Source organism: Pseudorca crassidens, chromosome 9 (genome assembly GCF_039906515.1).
Source record: "Pseudorca crassidens isolate mPseCra1 chromosome 9, mPseCra1.hap1, whole genome shotgun sequence".
Taxonomy (NCBI): Eukaryota; Metazoa; Chordata; class Mammalia; order Artiodactyla; family Delphinidae; genus Pseudorca; species Pseudorca crassidens.
In genome coordinates, this window is record NC_090304.1 from 47,738,121 (window position 1) to 47,756,369 (window position 18,249).

General features: G+C 49.7%; 1 protein-coding gene and 1 long non-coding RNA gene across 13 annotated transcripts in view; one reads left to right on the forward strand and one right to left on the reverse strand.

Annotated features, from left to right (window-relative positions):
* The window catches only part of PPFIBP2 (PPFIA binding protein 2), a 125,971-nt gene that overhangs the window by 93,503 nt on the left and 14,219 nt on the right, over nt 1-18,249 (reverse strand). For all 11 annotated transcript variants that reach the window (XM_067750045.1, XM_067750047.1, XM_067750049.1 and 8 more), the window contains exon 2: nt 13,710-13,924. In XM_067750045.1, the coding sequence (XP_067606146.1) occupies nt 13,710-13,924 (215 nt within the window). The remainder of the gene's footprint in view (nt 1-13,709; nt 13,925-18,249) is intronic.
* LOC137230504 (uncharacterized) lies at nt 124-7,452 on the forward strand. Of its 2 annotated transcripts, none has more exons than XR_010946157.1 (2): nt 124-531; nt 7,063-7,452. It is a non-coding gene; the product is annotated as an uncharacterized lncRNA (long non-coding RNA). The 2 variants fall into 2 exon arrangements; XR_010946158.1 differs by lacking the exon at nt 124-531 and adding an exon at nt 5,371-5,593.

Genomic DNA, 18,249 nt, shown 5'->3' on the forward strand with positions numbered 1-18,249 from the left:
TGCCAGAGGGAAGCAGTCCCGAAGAAAATTCCTCGTCTGGCTTCCCCCTTCTGGAGTGGCTGGAACTCATTAGGGAGAGACCCCGGTTTCCTGTCTCAGCTCCACTCTGCATTTACCCACAGGCTCCCAGCTGCTCTCAGTTTATTTGGGACTGGGGAGAGACTAAAAATAAGCGCTGCTCTTGGAGGAACTGCTGGTTCCCACACACAGCCTGACTCCCACCCAGCAGCCCACGCCTACCCCTCTTCCTCCAGGCTGGTGTCGGGCTGTGCCCTGAGGGAAGCCAGTCGTTTCCAAATAAGAACAAATTCAGAAGCAGCTCCAGTTTGGGTTCTTGGCCCTGCTTGGGGGTTGCCGTCCTGGGCACTGGGGGCGCCGTCCGGTGCTGCAGCCTGGGAGACCTCTGCTGCCAGCCGTCACCACAGGGCTCCCCGGGGCCGCATTCTGCACGGGAACAGACGGGGCAGAGCTTCTGTCAAGCGCCCGCCTCGCTGGCTGTCCCCAGCCCAGACTAGCTGCTTCACAAGCCAGGTGAGGCCACCTCATGTGTGTCCGTGAGATCTAGGGAGCACTCTGGGTGGGAGCCTTGGGAAGGCAGCAGGCTGAGGAGACAGGGAGCTGCATCTGCCTTCTTCCTGGCAGGTCACATGCTGGCTTGCCAGGGTGGTCTGTCCAGCATTCCCCACAGGCTGCCCCCCACTTCCTCACATTCCCGCCTCCTCTGAGCGCACCCCTAAAAACAGCTTTTCTCCCTTGCCCAGCCCTCAACGTGTGGCCCTCGGCTCTGACTGGTTATGAAAGCAGTCTTTGATGTGGGTGCAGTGGGAACTGTGGTTACACGCATGGGCTCTGAGCTCTGCTGCCCGAAATGACTTGCAGACACACATCTTGTGACTGCGTGGGCCTTCCCGGCGCCCTTGGGGGTCACCAGGGGGTTTCCTGGAGCTCCCACCTGAAGAGAGGGCTCTGCTGGGTGTTGGCATGCTGCTCAGCACGGCATCTACGCTGTCCATAGCCCAGCAGCAGGGCCCGAGGACAAGGCAGAAAACACACAGTCCCCGGCAGGCTGGCCCAGCCCACACAGAACACAGAGGCGGCAGGAGGAGGGCTGTGGCCAGCAGCTGGCACGAGGGGAGGAGTAAATTCCTGGAGACACACCCAGATCAGAGGCCAGAAAGGAAAAGCAGGCTCAGCTGCCCATGCCCTGAGCTCTAGAGCCTTCTTCTGGCCTCTGGCCCAGTTCCAGAGCGCAGCCCGGGCCTCACCCGCCAAGGTTCCCTGCCCAGAACTAGAATAGGATGCGTTAGTCAAGGTCTCTAAGGCTGCAGGGGTAGGTAGGCCATTTTACTTTTTTCTGTCTAAAAACCTGGGAAAGTCCAATGAAGAATTCATTTGGTCAACACACATCTGCCCAGCATCCAAGGCAACTGAAACCAACTTCTTGCCCTGGGGGAAGAACCTCCACACGTTACGTGAAAAGGTGTTCCTGGGGCTCTGGGGAGGAAGAGGCAAGACAGCTGATCTGGGGGCTGTATGGGGAGAGGTCTGCCCACCCTTGGCGGGGGGATCAGTGTCCGCTGGTAGGTTCTGGTGTGAGAGGAGGAAAAAGAGGCGACCAGGCGGCAACATGGCTGCCTCTCAGCCTCGCTGACTCCGACCCGCCTCTGGGGAAGCTGGCTTCCCGGCACCGCCCCCCCCCCCCCCCCCCCCGTGTCACCACCTGCCCTGCGGCACTGAACCACACCTGTTTACACGTCTGACCACTTCACCAGACGGGAGCACACGTGTGAGCCCTGATTCACGGCTCTGATCTCCACGCCTAGCACGATTCCTAGCACACGGTAAGAACCTGAACGTTCTCCGCGTGAAAGAGTGAGGCTCAAATGGTGAGACTGGAAAGATAAACCTGAAACTATGTGGAGAAAACGAGTTTCCCCAGGGTAAAGATGCTCGACTCAGAGAAGACAAGACAGAGCCAGCTTCATCTATTAGCTCAACTCATGTGTGATGAACGGGGGTGGGGAGTGAGGAGGGGAGAAAGGGAAAGGCGGGAGGGAGGGAGGGAGGGAATGGAGACAAGCTGCAGCTAAATTCTTGGCATATTTTTACCGTATCCTCAAGTAGCAATTCTTACCTCAGGCTTTTTTTTTTCTGAAACCCCTAAGTATACTGCACTTCAACTCGGAATCCACGAGACAGCACTCCAAAGGCCTACAAGCAAAGCCATGGCTGCAGCCCCTCACTCTGAAGGCCATCCCAGCCGGGGGCTCCGCACCGCGGGCCACAGACGGGCTTCGGAGGGTCAGACAGGCCCTTGAGTACGTTCGTGAAATGTATAGAAAGCCCTATTTCTCTGAAATAGTTTTCCTCAGGTCATCAAAATGATCCATGACTCCCAAAAGATGGAAAGCCTGGATTTTATCTGGTCTAAGTAGTTACTCAGAAAGATTTAGGCTGCCCTTATTAAGGTAGGATGGGGGCGGTCCCACTTCTATAGCACCGCCCTGGGAGGTAGAGAGACTCTCGGGGACTCCCTGGATCCATCACTAAAGAGAGACGTTTTCAGGAACCACATAGTATACATCAATAGGAGTCATGACAGTGACCCTGGGGCCCTCGGAGCCTTCCCCAAAGCAACTCGCATCGACCAGACTCAACTCACTACCGTCTGGAACACGAGGCAGCCAGCTGACGGCAAAGGGCAGGCAACTGAGCATTTGGGGAGCAAAAGCACAGCTAAGAGGCCAGAGTGGCCAGGGGAACTCATATAGACTGCCCTCCTCCTTATCCCTGGGTCCAGGAGGGGAACCCAAGAAAGTCACTTATCTGGCCGGAATCCCATGTATGCGTGGGAATGACTGGGGATGGAGTTCCTGAGATTCTCCTCCTCCTGCCAGTGGCCAGGAGTCAGCAGCATCTAACTGGGCACAACTGTGGACCGAGAAGGGGTCACGTGCTATTCCGCTGACCTCTCACTGGCATCCTGAGCTCCAGTGCAGCACTGAGCCTTGGCCTCTGGGCCACGGTGACAGGTGTCAGGACGGACCTAGTAAGTCAGACGGGCTTGTGCTCTTCAACAGGTGCGCTGCACTGTGGGCCTGCCTCTTGGAAGAGGAAGGGGAGGAGAGGGAAGAGCTAGCCTGAGGTCACTGCTCCTCGGGGCTGGCAAGTAAGTCCTGCTTGTGAAACAGGCATCCCGGCCACCGCAGCCCAGGTCCCCAGGGTGTCCAAGCACGAAGACCCACCTCCAAAACGAGTTAGCAGAAGGGGCGGCACACTGTCCGTAAAGGGCCAGATGGCAAATGATTTAGGCTTTGTGGGCCATATGGTTTGTGACAGTCGACTCCCATTCGTAGCGCAAAAGCGGCCACGGCCAATGTGGAAAGCAGTAAGGGTAGCTGTGTTCCAACTCCACTTTTTTTGGTGAACGCTAAGATTCAAGTTTTATATCATGTTCACATCAAAAAATTGTCTTCTTGGGATTTCTCAATCACTGAAACACAGAAAAATTATGCTTAGCTCACAAGGAATAAGAAATAGGCAGCAGGCCAGGTACAGGCCATAGACTGCTGACCCCGGGGGGAGGATGCTGCTCCTCTATCTTTAGTGCATCACCAGGGCTAGAGGGCTTTCTTGTGAAAATGCAGATTCGGACCCAGCAGGTTGGGAATGGGGCCCGAGACTGTGCATCGCGAACAGGCTTCCAAGCGATGCTCATCCTGCTGGTCTCGGGACCATATCTGAGGAGTAAGAGGTTAGGAGACTACTTTCGGAAGGCCTTGGAGCCCAGTGTACTGAGCAGTCCCGCCTGGAAGTGTGACTCCTCTGGAGCGTCCCTACCTGCTAGCGGGTGCCTGAAAGGGAAGGAGGCCCGGTGGCGTGCCGGCAAGCCCTCTTTGTGGACAGAGGGTTGGGGGGGTGTCCACATGCTCAGACCTCAGGTCATGCTAACCAGGCAACGTTGCCCACCACGTCCCCTGGGCCCGAAGCAGGGGATTTAGTGGGGAAGGATTTATCTGCTCTTTCACCAGTGTTTGCACATTCTTGATCATTTATAAACATTGGTTCTGAGGGACTGAAACAGTCTCAAGTCAAGTCTGAAAGAAGCCAGATCTCTGGAATTTAGTAAGGTACAATTTACTTGGACGGCAGGGAGAGAAACCCAAAATCCAGGAAAATTAAAACTGCTAAGTTTGCAGTGGCTGAAAGCCCCCAATCTGCGGTGCTGTGACAGGAAAAAAAACGTATTCAAAATCCCCCAAGGTACAGGAGACTTCTCTAGGGCAGGGCCTGACAGACGCAGGGTCAGGAAATGGAGGCCACCCTAATTAATAGCGCACCAGCAAAAGGCACTGGAATTAAAAGGTGTTTGGAGGGCTTCCCTGGTGGCGCAGTGGTTGAGAGTCTGCCTGCCGATGCAGGGGACACGGGTTCGTGCACTGGTCCGGGAGGATGCCGCGGAGCGGCTGGGCCCGTGAGCCATGGCCGCTGAGCCTGCGCGTCCAGAGCCTGTGCTCCGCAACGGGAGAGGCCACAACAGTGAGAGGCCCACATACCTCAAAAAAAAAAAAAAAAAGTGTTTGGAGAGATCTTCTCGCCTTTGACAATGGAAGGTCAAGTCTACGCTCCCAGGACAGGCCCTCATCCCTCTGGTCTCCTTCCCCCGCCACAAACAGTGGAGGCCTCCGGGGCCTACCCTTTATCCACTGGGTTCCAAGGAAAATAATTCTTTTTGCCAGCTGACTCAGGTACACTGTCCAGCGGCTTCATTAATGAGAGGAACTTATGTCCTCTAAGCGTTGGGAGGGGGTCGGGGGAGGCAGCTATTTTCTCACAGAAAGCCCATACCTTTTTCCTTGGGCTTTTAGACTTTCCAGCATTTGTCCCTGACTCCCACCTAGTGGCTTCTTCCAGTATTGCACAGGGACAAAGAGCCTCCCCACAACCAGCACACCAGCCTAGCAGGAGTCCCTTGGGAGAGGAGCACAGGAAAGAGCGCGCTGACACCTACAACTCTCAAGCTCTCAAGTTCACACCTATAGTGGGGAGGGCAAGAAACACGCACTGGAAATTGGCTCACATGGGCTTCACTTATTTCTTTTTTTGAAAAACAATCACCAAATTTCCCCTTTTCTAACATCCAGAAAGCCAAGATTTTCCTATAAAACTCCCGTCTGTGACTTTTCAAAATGAACATGTTTGCCACATAAATACCCCACCCATCTCTTGCTCCTGGCCCTGAGCGGAGGACAGAGACGAATCGCAGGGCACAAGAAACTCAAGCTCATGGTTTATAATTAGTAAAACAGCTTCTCCCCCCACCCCCGCCTTTTTTTTTTTTTTTTTGTAACTCCTCTGGCTTTTTAATACGGTGAGCAGATTTGCTTCTCTGGCCGGAATGAAAGACTGCAGGCTGAACCTAGCGGGAACGTCGGAGCGCCGGGAGCTGAAGGAGCCGCCCTCTGTGACACGGCGGCTGCGCTGACAACGGGGGTGGCCGTGCACCCTCCTGGGTTGGTCTTTTTGTTTCTGGAGAGACTGGTTAAGAAGGTAGCTGAGAGCACGCGAACATCTGACGGACAGACTGACACAGGTCAGCACACACCCCCGAGGGGCCTTACTTCCCTTACAGCCAGGCTCAGAGGAAGCTGCCGATTCAGGGCCTCCCATTTCACGGCTCTGGAGGTGACCAGAGATGGCGGCCTCGGCCGAGCCCCGACACGGGGCAGCTGTGCCTAGAGGGGCTCCCTAACCTGTCTCCCGTTTGCAAACCTAAATGTCTAGACTGAGGAAGGCAGGGGCTGGTGGCTACCAGGGGGCCGCTCTATAGCCTTTAAACTGCAGGACTGGAATGCGTGGCCGGATCCTGCAGACGGACTGTCAGACCAGCTCTCATTTCCAGTAGGGAAACTGAGTCCCAGAGGAGGGAAGAGAGGTTCACCCGTGGCCACATGCGAGTGGCAGACAGCCGGCCTTTTGCCTCATCCCACACCGCCTCACCCTGGTTTGCTCCCCTCCACTTGCCCAAGCACGCTGACCAGGACACCTGCACCCTGGCTGAGGAGAGCATGGGCCCTCTGGGAGGCCACACCGACTCCACGAACGCTGCTTCCAGAGGGCGGCACAGCGAACAGCCCCTCTGGAGCGTCTCTGCCAAGCCCCCCCGCCCTGGAGCCCGGGCTCTGCCCTGACGTGCCCACACTCCGCGGCTGCTGGGTTTACCTGCCTTTCTTCAGACTTCACCTTCAGCCCCCAAAGCCTCAGGTCTTCACCAAAACTCTCCCTGACCCACATCCGAAGTAATGAAACGGTGGAACAGACTGATGTCTTGCAGATGACGAGTGTTTGCGCCCGACTATTAGAGAAGGCCCCGGAGCTGCTCCATCTGCAGACCCTACCGGCTCTGGTATCACTTGGGCATCTCCCAGGAACCTGGGTCACCCGCCCGCTTCCCCCGCTAGCTGGCTGTTTCCCCAGCCCTGCAGGGCCCATTGGAAGCTGGCTGACCAGCCCTTTACGGACTCCACTCTCCCTGAGGGCTTCATCCCCCAGGTCACCACAGGCCTAGGAGGCAGCTGCAGGGAGAGGAACAAGGTGGTCCCTTTCTGGAACTCAGCTCCATTCCCATCACAGCAGAGATGCTGCAGCCTGCCAGCCTGGGCCTCAGCTTCACCCTCTACGAGTCCTGACCCTGAGCTCGGCCCCGTCTGCCAACCATGAAAGAGGCTCACTCTACTGCTATCACAGGACAGCCTCACTGATGCTTCTCTGCGGGCCAGGCTCCGTGATCCCTGCTCGCCTTGGTCTCCAGGAACCTTTCCTATACAAGAGCCCCATCCGAAGCGCCTTGGCACTCCACCAACTTTCTGAGGCTAAGCCCAGAGTTCAGATACTGAAACTGTGCCCCGTAGAGTTAACAGAAGCTGATAATAGAAATGATTGAACTTGTCTTATAGAACAACAGATAAGAGAACAGCTCGCTAAAACCCCTTTGCTTGTAAATTGCCTTCATTAAGTTCACTTGTTTTTTTCTTTGTTTTCCTCCCTTTAATTGCACACCAGCCCAGCTTCATGCAGCCCAGCTGTTTTACAGGAACTTGGAGTCAGCTCCTGCCCAGTGTGAGCCGGCCAGGGACTGGATGGCATCACCCTAAAACTGGGCCTGCGCAGATGTCTAATGAATGGCCTTTTGACATCAAAGGACTGGAAAACTCCACCCTCAGATGATGCTACGGGCCTCCATCTGGAATATGCAGAAGCATTAACCCAGATGAACCTGCGCAGAACACCAATTTCCTCACTTTTTCCCTACTTCCAATCACCTCTCCCCTAAGACCACCCTCTTATCCCATAAACACTCCAACCCCCTCGCCTTCAGCGAGGCAGATCTGAGACATTCTCCCGTCTTCTCCCTTGGCTGCCTTGTGAATAAACTCCTGGCTGTAAACCACAGCATCTCAGCATTTGGCCTGCTGTGCATCAGGCAAACAGACCTGGCTGGGTAACAGTTCTCCTCCTAGAACAGGGGAATCCAGGCCCTTTGTTCCTTTCTTCATTGAAGTCCCAGAGGGACCCCAGCTTAGAGAGCCCCGCACATACCCTTCCAGGCCTGAAGCCCACCTTTCCTCATTCTATTAGGGGCCAAGGAAGGGAAGACCCTGTTTTAGGCCCCAAAGCCCTGGAAACTTGCCCACCACCTAGCACCACTGAATCCTGGGCAGTTCTGTTCCACGGACACTTGTCTTTAGGATGAGCCTGGCTTGTTTGTAACTATTCCCAGGCCGAGAATCCCTGCTGCTGCCAGCCAATCTGTGTCCAGCCCGGCCAGCACCCAGCAAGGAGGAACCAGCCCCACTGTAAAGAAACAGCTGCCCACACACGGGCTTTCTGACCACGGTGCACTAGGACCACAGCTCCCTCACCGTTCAAGACATAAGGGCAGGGTCCCAGGACTAGTCCGCTGTGTGCTCGAACCGCCAACCGCTTCCCCACATCCACTGCGGCCTCTTCAGCAGCCCCTATTTCTGTGTGCTACAGCTGCCAGTATCTGTGACTGAGTATCCCAGTTACAGTTACTGTTGAACAGTAACAGGAGACCACGATTCCTACCCTCTCACGCCAGCTAATTATTGGCCCTTGGGTGGAGACTTGACCCAAGGGCAGCTAATCCAATGCAACAACCTTTAGAAAAATCTCTCCAAGGCAAGCATTCCCCCAACCATTGTAAACAGACGCCGAAACAGATCTGCAAATCTAAATGCAAGCTGTTTTCTGCAATGCATCTTCCAAAGCCAACCACAGCTGAGCATAAATGAAAATCTTGAATTTCTATTTCTTTTGCAATTAACATTTCTTCATAGACCTGGAGGGCTTGGCTCAAAAATTATGAGTTAAGCCAATGAGATTATTTCCTTCAGGGGTTAACACACACACACACACACACACACACACACACACAGAGCAAATAAGAACTTGTCAGTCAACAAGAATAAAATCACACCTAAAGGACATGTGCCAGTCGCCCTGAGCTGTCTTCCTAAGGGACATTTATTTCCCCCCTCCATCATGGTTCCTTCCCGATAGACGCCCCCCCCCTTCCACTATGATCAGTGAAAGCACCAGCACTGGTTCCCTAGCCTCCCTGGCAGCTAGGGAATGCGCATGCGAACAAATCCTGACCATTGGGACCATATGAGAAGCTGGGGGGGTTCAGAGAAATCTTTCCCAGTTTTATAAAAAGAGGACATATTCTACCTCTGGACATAGCTGTGTGTGAGGACAGGCTGCCCGGAGCTGCAGTAGCCTTCTTGCAACTGTTAGGGGACACACCTGAGAAAGAACCAACACCTGAGGATGGTGGGGAGAAAGATAAGAAAAGCTGGAGCCCTTGAGGTCATCCCAGAGTCTCTGATTTAACCCTGGGACCACCCATCCTCTGGACATCTCGTTAGTGACATTTAAAACTCCTTACTGTTTATGCCACTTTCTGAGAAAGAATCCCAACTGACAGGTGTCATAAGGCAGGGTTGGATCACGCCAGGCCAGCATATGACAAAGCAGTAACTGAGGTTTACGACGAAAGAGAACAGCACAAACACCCAAGGGATGTACAGATACCATGAATTAGGACTACCTGCCTGAGCCCTCCAGCTACCTTGTTAGCTCCAATTTTAAGTCACATGGGATTTTTTTTTTTTTTGGTAATAATTCAAGCGAGTCTCTGGTTTAAAGCAGTGCTTCAAACTTTAATGTGAATACGAATCACCTGGAGATGGTTCAGTGGATGGGGCAAATTCTAACTTTTTCTTTCTTGAAGACAAGCTATCAAGTGATACCAAAACTGCTGGTCCAGAGACCACAACTTGTACAGCAACATCTTCTAACTAGAAATACCAACCTAAGGCAATCTAAAACCAATCTAAAGAGGAGCAGTCGGTTTCTTCACGGCCTCGGCTTCTATCTCCACACAGATAAGACCTGCTATGGAATGTGTGTGCCTTGTAAAATGACTTTAGGTCTCTGAGACCTAAAATACACACAGGTGGTCTCTGTCTAGAATCAAAACCTTAAACATCCAGCCCTGGTTTCTTGGAATGTTTATATGAACTTCTGACCTCCCTAAAAGCACACCATTCATAGGTTGCTGATGGCCATAACCACTCCAAAAGTTTTATGAATGCAACAACTTTTAGAAAAATCTCTCCAAGGCAAGCATTCCCCCAACCACTGTAAATAGCCCCCAAATCAGATCCGCAAATCTGAATGCAAGCTGTTTCCTGCCATGCATCTTGCAAAAACCAAACACCACATCGACTACTGTGGGATCAAAAATATTTTTTAAGAATCTCTTTTGGTAAATTATAGAAGTTAGATCCATACTTCATGCCACACACTAAAAAGATTGATGAATTCGAGTAAACCATGTGATACAAATCAAACTAAACCTACTGAGAGAGAATACAGGTGAATATTATTTGATCTGAGGTCAGGCAGGGCCTTTCTAGAAAGAAAAGAAATTCAAACAGGAAAGACCGATAAAATTAGTTACAATCCTTTTAAAGTCTTTGCCTCAAAAAACCACCATAAATAAACAACGTTTTAAAATCAAGTGAGGAAAAGAAATGCCACAAAGCAAAGGGCTAGTAAAAAGTCATTTAAACATAAGAAAAACACTAAAATCCTAATAGGGGTGGGGGTGAGAGAACACAAAATATTAACAGACCAGACTAGGGCAGGCACACCCAAGGGACTCAAGGTGACCTCTGGAGGGGTGGGGGTGGGGAGGTGTGTGAAGAAAATATTCGAGCTATTTTCTTTTTTAAAGTTTTTTTGATGTGGACCATTTTTAAAGTCTTCATTGAATTCGTTACAATATTGCTTCTGTTTTTATGTTTTGCTTTTTGGCTGCCAAGCATGTGGGATCTTAGCTTCCAGACCAGGGATCAAACCTGCACCCCATGCACTGGAAGGTGAAGTCTTAACCACTGGACTGCCAGGAAAGTCTCTAGAGCTATTTCCTTAACCTGTCCTTTAAAAAGGATTTTCTATCTGGGACTATGTTTTATAATTTACATATATTAGGACAATTCTCCATATACGAATATGTGTATTTGGAGAAGGAATTTTTTTCATATTGGGGTAAGAGACCAAAAGTTTGGAGACAATACGGAATACTAATTAGCTAATAAAAAAATTTAGCCTTCCTACTAAACAAAGAAATGCAAAGATAAAATGAAGCCATTTTGGGCTTCCCTGGTGGCGCAGTGGTTGGGAGTCCGCCTGCCGGTGCGGGGGACACGGGTTCGTGCCCTAGTTCGGAGGGATCCCACATACCGCGGAGCGGCTGGGCCCGTGAGCCATGGCTGCTGGGCCTGCGGGTCCGGAGTCTGTGCTCCGCAACGGCAGAGGCCACAGCAGTGAGAGGCCCGCGTACTGCAAAAAAAAAAAAAAAAAAAAAAAAAAGCCATTTTTCCTATGAAATTAGTAAAGCTATTTTTTCAATCTTAGTGCTTGTTGACCAGGATATACCTCAAACCCTGCCAATGAAAATATAAATGAGTAAAATCTTTTTGAAAAGTGGTTTGGAAAAATATGTCACAAGGCTTAAAGATTAATATCTTTGATCAGAGTTGCCAGACTTAGCAAACTGTATGAAACATACTTATTAAAAATTCATTGTTTATCTAAAATTCCAACTTAACTGAGCATGCTGTATTTTGTCCGTTAACCCTGCTTTAACTCTATTATTCTACTTTCACGATTCTATCCGAAAATATTTCGATATAACAAATATTTCTAGACAGTCTGTGCAGCAATGCCGTATCATTAGTGAAAGATTAAAAATTTCAATTCAACATTAGAGAAATGGTTCCATAAATTCGAGCACATCTATACAAGGTAAAAATACAGTCACTGTAAATTATGTATTTGTAGTCTTTCTTTATCCCACTTCATGCAGATATTCACAAGTTTTGCTGAAGAAATGTTCACGTGTTTCCTGCCCTGTATCTGCTAGAGATGGCGCATACTGTACAGTACACATGCACTGTCTCACCTTTCTAAAGTTTAATAAGCTCTGAGTTCTAAAATGCATGTGGACCCAAGGGTTTCAGACTGAGGAATTATGGACCTATCATTTTCTTGAAGCTTCATAAAATTTTCTGTAAACACTACAGCCTGAGTCAGTAGTACTTAGCAGGACTGCAGGGAGGGATGGGCGCCCATGCCGGGTGTAAAGTGAGCTAGAAAGCCGCAGCTGCAAAGAGAGGTGGGCAGAAGATGCTGAGACATGACAGGGGAGAAGCCAGGATCAACATCACGAAGCTGCAAGTACGGTAACAGCCAGAGAGTTCCTCTCTAGCAAAGCAAAGGGGGATCTTTCTGCTGTGGGAAGGAGAACTAAACTACCGAAGCCATCCCCCAGCAACTCCCAATCTGGTTAAAAGCGTGAGCGGAGGAGCAGGTGGGGACTTCTGTCCCATTATGGGCACAAGTCTGAGAGGACCCCCAAGAACCACCTTCATGTGGGGGAGGAATGAGAAGCCAGCTTGCAAACCTGACCTGTAACAGGACTACCCGAGACCCATCCAGCAACCTTCACCTTCCTCTCTGGGCATTATCGGTTGCTACTGTAACGAATTACCACAAACTTAGTGGCTTGCAAAAGCACAAAGTCATTACCTTATAGTTCTGGAGGTCAGAAGTCTGAAATGAATCTCACTGGGCTAAAATCAAGCTGTTGGCAGGGCTGCTCTCCCTTCTGGAGGCTCCAGGGGAGAGCCCAGTTTTCCAGCTCCTGGCAGTTGCCTGTATCCTTCGGTTCTTGGCCCTGCCGCCTTCAAAGCCAGCAGCAGCGGCGGGCGACTCCTTCCCCCACCACATCCATCAGACACTGAGTCTTCTGCCGCCCCCTTCCACTTATAAGGACGCCAGTGATTACACTGGGCTCACCTGGAAAATCCAGGCTGCTCTCCCCATTTTAAACTCAACTGATTAGCAACTTAATTCCACCTGCTTCCTTCCCCTTTGCCACATACAGTAACTTATTCACAGGTTCTGGCCATTAGGATGTAGACATCTTTGAAAGGCTGTTATTCTCCCTACCTATGGGTATGCTACAGAACTCCAGGCAGACAACCTATGTAATGAAAATGTTGAACAACACATATAATGAATATAATAAAGAATTCTTCGGTGCTCAGAGGAAGGCATGGGGATAAGACTGTATTGACAGACTCCTGAACAGGAGTAGCTAGGACATCTGGGATATAACCCGTCTAATCACAAATGACTTGGCCTCCAGAAAAGAGGATGTCAACCTCCTTCGTCTGTGGTTTTCAACGTCAACCTGCCCCTCCCAATTTAGTGGTCCTGTTCCTGTCATCCTATCTCTGTGCATACTTCCCAAGTTTGAATCAGATCCACTGGATTCTAGCTTTAGAAGACTGCATCCCAGCTTTCATCCTCAGACTCAGCTTAGGTAATGATCACACGCTCCCTCTGGCTTCCCAGCCCTGGACTGGGTGCCAATCCAGCTCATTTCCAGAATGGACTGGTTCCTTGCCTTACCCATTCCCAGATATTACTCGTCTTTTAAAGCTGACTGGCTGGTCTCCACAGGGAAGGAGATGGGTAACAAAAGCCAAAAATTTACAGCTTTGGTTACTCATCTGCTTCCCTTAGAGACCAGCAGGTGTGCAGGATTGATCTAGAGAGGGCAGAAGGAGAGTCAGGAAACCTGTGTTCCACTCTAGGGGCGGGAAGGACTTCTAGGGCAGGGTGGTCTGAAGAGTAGGGGCAGCAATAACGGGATGGATGAGGAAACAAGGTTCTAGTTTGTTGTAAGAAACGAGGGGCATGGTGGGTTCAGCTGAAAATAGAGACCCCAGCTAGGGATTATAACACAGCAAATTGTGCATGTACTATCTGGGGGGAAACACCTTCCATGTTTGCTCTTCTCTGGCCCTGGATTTCCCCTTCTCAGGAGAACAACGGGAGGGGCCCAGGCAGGCTGACTGTGGAGCTTAAGCTGCTTGACCAGGCCCTACCCTTCTGCTGGGAAGGACCACCACCCACTGCGGGTTGGCCAAATCTGGACAGGAAGCAAGAAAAGACTGGACAGTGCACAGATGAAGTAACAGCCCCAGGTGGTGGTGGCATGCCAGGGGCTCCGTGACCGTGTTCCCCACCCAGGCCATGGGCCTACTCACCAAGCTCTCCTCGAACCACTCCTTTAGGTAGGCAGCTGTGGGGCCGGGGATCTGGCTCAGGAGGGCTGCTCTCTCCTGAGAATGCTCCAGCGTCTCCAGGGCCAGCCTCAAGTCCTCGACGAGACGGAGCAACGGGAAGGGGTTCATGTAGGAAGCCGCGGAGGCCAGTCCAGGCTCACAGGTACCATCGCTAATATCTCCCCCTGTGTTAGTGCCTGGAACAAGAGAGAGGCGGGAACCTTGGTAAGAAGGGTGGACGCCACGGGCAAGGAACTGATTGATAAACAGCAAAGTTAGTGAAAGGGGAGAGGAAAGGGATGGATAAGAAGCCTAGAGGAACCACTTCTGCCTCAGCAGAATCACTCACAACATGAACTTTGCAGAAATCACCTTTCATCCTGGCTTGGGCATGAGAGAGGCACATGACTGTGCCCATTGGGACTGGCTTAGGGAAGCTCACAACTTCAGACAACTGGGGAAGCACAGCTAGACCTCACCCACGACCAAGGACATGTGTGCTAAAATGGTGAGATGCCAGTCTTCAGCTCTGATATTAATAAATTTGTCCTCTTCTACGTTCATGTGGTAGACTGCACACATGGCCACCAAAAGTCCATCCCATCCTCGTGCGGGCATCCTACTCCCCTCCTCCTGAGGGGGATGCTGACTCCGGGCTGGTCTAGTGACTCGCTCTGATCAACAGGGTGCAGAGGAAGGGGTGCTGTGTGGGGTCTGGTGAGGCTGAGTGAATCGAAATCTTTCTAGATCTTCCCCGTTGGGAGACTCTATACCCTCTGACATACTCAGAGGGTACAGAATATAGAGGGTATACTTTTGACTTGTATCTATTACTGTGTGTATCCATATCTCATCTCCCTTTATGGGCTGTGAGGTCTCTGAGGGCAGAGCCCCTGTCACAGTTAGCTAACATAGTTATCACGCCCCCTGACCAGTAGATGGTGAGGGGGAACTGGACTGAATGTCTGTACATATGCTTGGATGAATAGCTAAGAGGAAGAGTACCTGGATTTCCCCAGAGATCTGGGATACTGGGTCTTTTTCTAAACTGGTATGTCCCAAATAGGACTGTTTTTGCCTTTCTAAACCCCACCATTAAAAAAAAAAAAGTCTTCTTTGCATAATGTGTACAGTGATATATTTTTCAAACCAGAACTGGGGCAACAGAGTCTAACAAAGGATTTCTGTGCTTCTTTCATCAGTAAGAAACACTTTAGAAAATATGGTTCGTAGTGGAATTTCTAGGGCATTTGGATTGTTTATAAAACCAACAGAATAAAATATTTGAAGTCAGGACTCTTGCTGGAAAATGTGGGCTGTAGGGCTACCACATCCACGGTTGCACTGCAGGCCTGACGTCTAATTCCAGGTTCCTCTGCTCTTTTAAAAGCCGACTTCCTACTTGCCATGGCAGTCTTTGGAATGAGAAATCCACACAGAAGGAAACAATTACTGTTTGATTGCCGGTTTGCTTTCTGAAAGGGCAGGATAGGGGGAGTCGCGGCTCACGATCCACAAACAAGTCCACGGCTCCGGGGAACTAGGAAACGGCCCTACTACCCACACTCTGACGTGTGCTCAGCGCTTTCTGGCTCCTGCAAATACAGTTTAAAGTTGACTAGGAGAGGCCACAGCCAACAACGTCAGGAAAGAAAATGAACAGAAGCAGGGCAAGACCCCCCAGTCTCCAAACAAATGCTAAGTAATCCCTCTGCATGCCGGACACACTTCAACACACACACACACACACACACACACACACACACACATCTATAAATGGAGGATAAGTCAGGCCAGGAGTAGGTGGGGAGACTGAGATTTTCATTCACTTTATATCACTCCTTGGCCTTGGACAAGTTCCTTCCATTCTCTGGGCCCCTCCCTGCCCTAAATCCTCGGGATTCTTCCTTACTATTCAAATATTGCGTATGTGTGTAAACGTGTATGAGTACATGTGTATCTGTGTCTATTTTTCCACATGTATACACACGTAAAAGACTGTAATTTCTATCTCTTTGCAATTTCATCAACACACAGGCTCAGAAAATGGTCCAGAATGGTGAAACTCCTAAGGCCCAGCATTAGCAAAGGCAACAACCACCCAGGGAATTCCCTGGCTGTCCAGTGGTTAGGACTCAGAGCTTTCACTGCTGTGACCTGGGTTCGGGGAACTAAGATCCCACAAGCCTCGTGGCGCGACCGAAATAACAACAACAAAAAACCAGTCACCCAGAAGACTCAGTTCCATACTCCACACACATTCCCTACAGATGATCAGTTCCTATGGAAAAACTACAATCACAGAGGAAAATACATCAAAATCGGACTATCAGATGCAACAAATAAGAAAATGCATGCCTTCATACCTGGGTTTAACAAAACAATACAAAAGAGACAATAACATAAGGCAAGGCGTGGACCCCTAAATTACGTCTCAGAAAACAGCAGCTCACCTCATGTTCACGCCCAAATAAAGTTTCTCTTTGGGGGCAATCTCTCAATTACTTTATCTTGAACAACAAAGCACTCTTTAGGGAAGACAGATTAACACAGGGGACTTCAATTTTACATGCAGACTGAAATCACTTGGGGAGTTTTACAAACTACAGATGCCAGGGTCCCAACCTCCAGAGGTTCTAATTTGATCGGTCTAAGGCTGACCTGGGATAACAAAAAGCTCCCCAGGTGATTCTAATGTGCAGCCTAAGTGGAAATCATTGACTAGCAAATCAACGTTGATCAATGTCAAATTTTGATGTTTAGAGAGGACAACCTGAGAATTTTTATTTTAAGCACCCACAACCAAAATTTAATACAGATTCAGTAATTGTTAGGGGAAGGCAAGACAACATAAAATGCAAATATAGGATTTCACTGAAGGCCTTTTAATGATCGCTTTCAAAAGCAACTAAGTATGTGTGTAGTAGTAATTAGGGTTATTCAGAAATGTTTTGGTTCTCCTCTACTTAAGTTCATAGTAGGATAACACTCTGCCCCTTGAAGTTACTCACAGCCACATGACTTCCTCTGGGCAATAAACATGAAAAGTGATATGTGTCACTTCTGGGAGAAAGTCTTTAGGAACCAGAGCACAATTTCTCATATCTCTTTCACTTGCTCTGGTCTCTGGCAACGGTGGGGACTGAATCAGCCCGTGTTCCAAAGGGAAGATGATGTGGACCAGAGCTCTAAGTAGACCCCGGGGGAACCTGTATGAGCTGTTTCAAGCTGCTGACATTCTGGGACTGTTTGTTATTGCAGCATAACTTAGCCTGTCTTCACTTACACAAAGTATATATGTTGAACAATTTAGAAATATATACATATAAGATAAACTTCTAAAAAATGATCTTTTACTGCACAGACCACTCCACCTGCCACAAGCCACAGCAAGGGTAACAGGGAACCAGCATTCTCAGTGCTCTGAGCCCAATGTGCAGTCTGGTCCCACAAGGGGGTCTGAGCCGGAGAAGGGACCCCCCCCCACCTCTCAGCCACATTCACTCAGTGTTTAGCCCCAAACACAGATCTCTGGGGGGCAGGATGAGAAACGCTGACATGCTGCCCTCCCGGGAAGATAGTCCAGCAGCTGGATGCCAGGAGCGGGGGTCCCCGTGTGCGTGGCTCCCCCAGCCTGGGGTGGGCTTCTGCCCTGCTGAGCCAGAGCAGGGAGGGAGGGCACACACCTTGGTTCAAAGACCACAGACGCTCATAGTTCTTACCAAGTTCTGGTAGATTCTATGGAATAAATGTTTCTTCAGTGAAATGGCTCAGGATCATTTCCAGAGAAAGGCTCTTTGCATTCTGTAAAAACTGATTTTCTCCAGCTTCACATTTGAGCGGATCTGTAGAGCTCCCTTGGCTGTCATGCTGAGAGCAGGATGTCCCTGTCGCTTTATTATGCAATGAAATTTGAATTAAGATTATCACGAGCCCCCCAAAGGCTAATAAACACTTAATGAAAAATGGCACAAGAAAAAAAAAATGTCCCTTGCAAAGGGACCCTCCACTTGCTTCTCCTCCACTGACCACTACCCACTGTGAAGCTTTCCCTTCTTCCCTGGCAAGTACAACAGGATTTTATGACCTTACCCTGCACATCCAAACTGTAATAAATTCATTATTGTTTACCTCTAATATACACTTGTTCGTATTACTCAAGGTCACAGAGACTTTCTCCTATGCTTTATTCTGAATGTTCTGTAGCTTCATAGTTTGCATTTTGATTTATGATTGATCCAGACTTAATTTTGTACAAAGTATGAGGATTAGGTCAGGGTTCTTTTTTCTTTTAACTATGGCTATTCAATTGTTCCAACACCATTTGTTGAAAAATAAATAAAATATTTTATTTGTGGATGTTAAAAAAAAAGATCCTTTATCATGCAGATGGGGGTTCTCTGGCATAAGATGAAATATCTATTGAGAGCATCATATGTGAATTTTTAAAGTGCTGTATTTACAGCAACTGAAAAGTGAAGATGATGGGCCTGAAAATGGGGGTCCCGAACCCCCAGGCCGC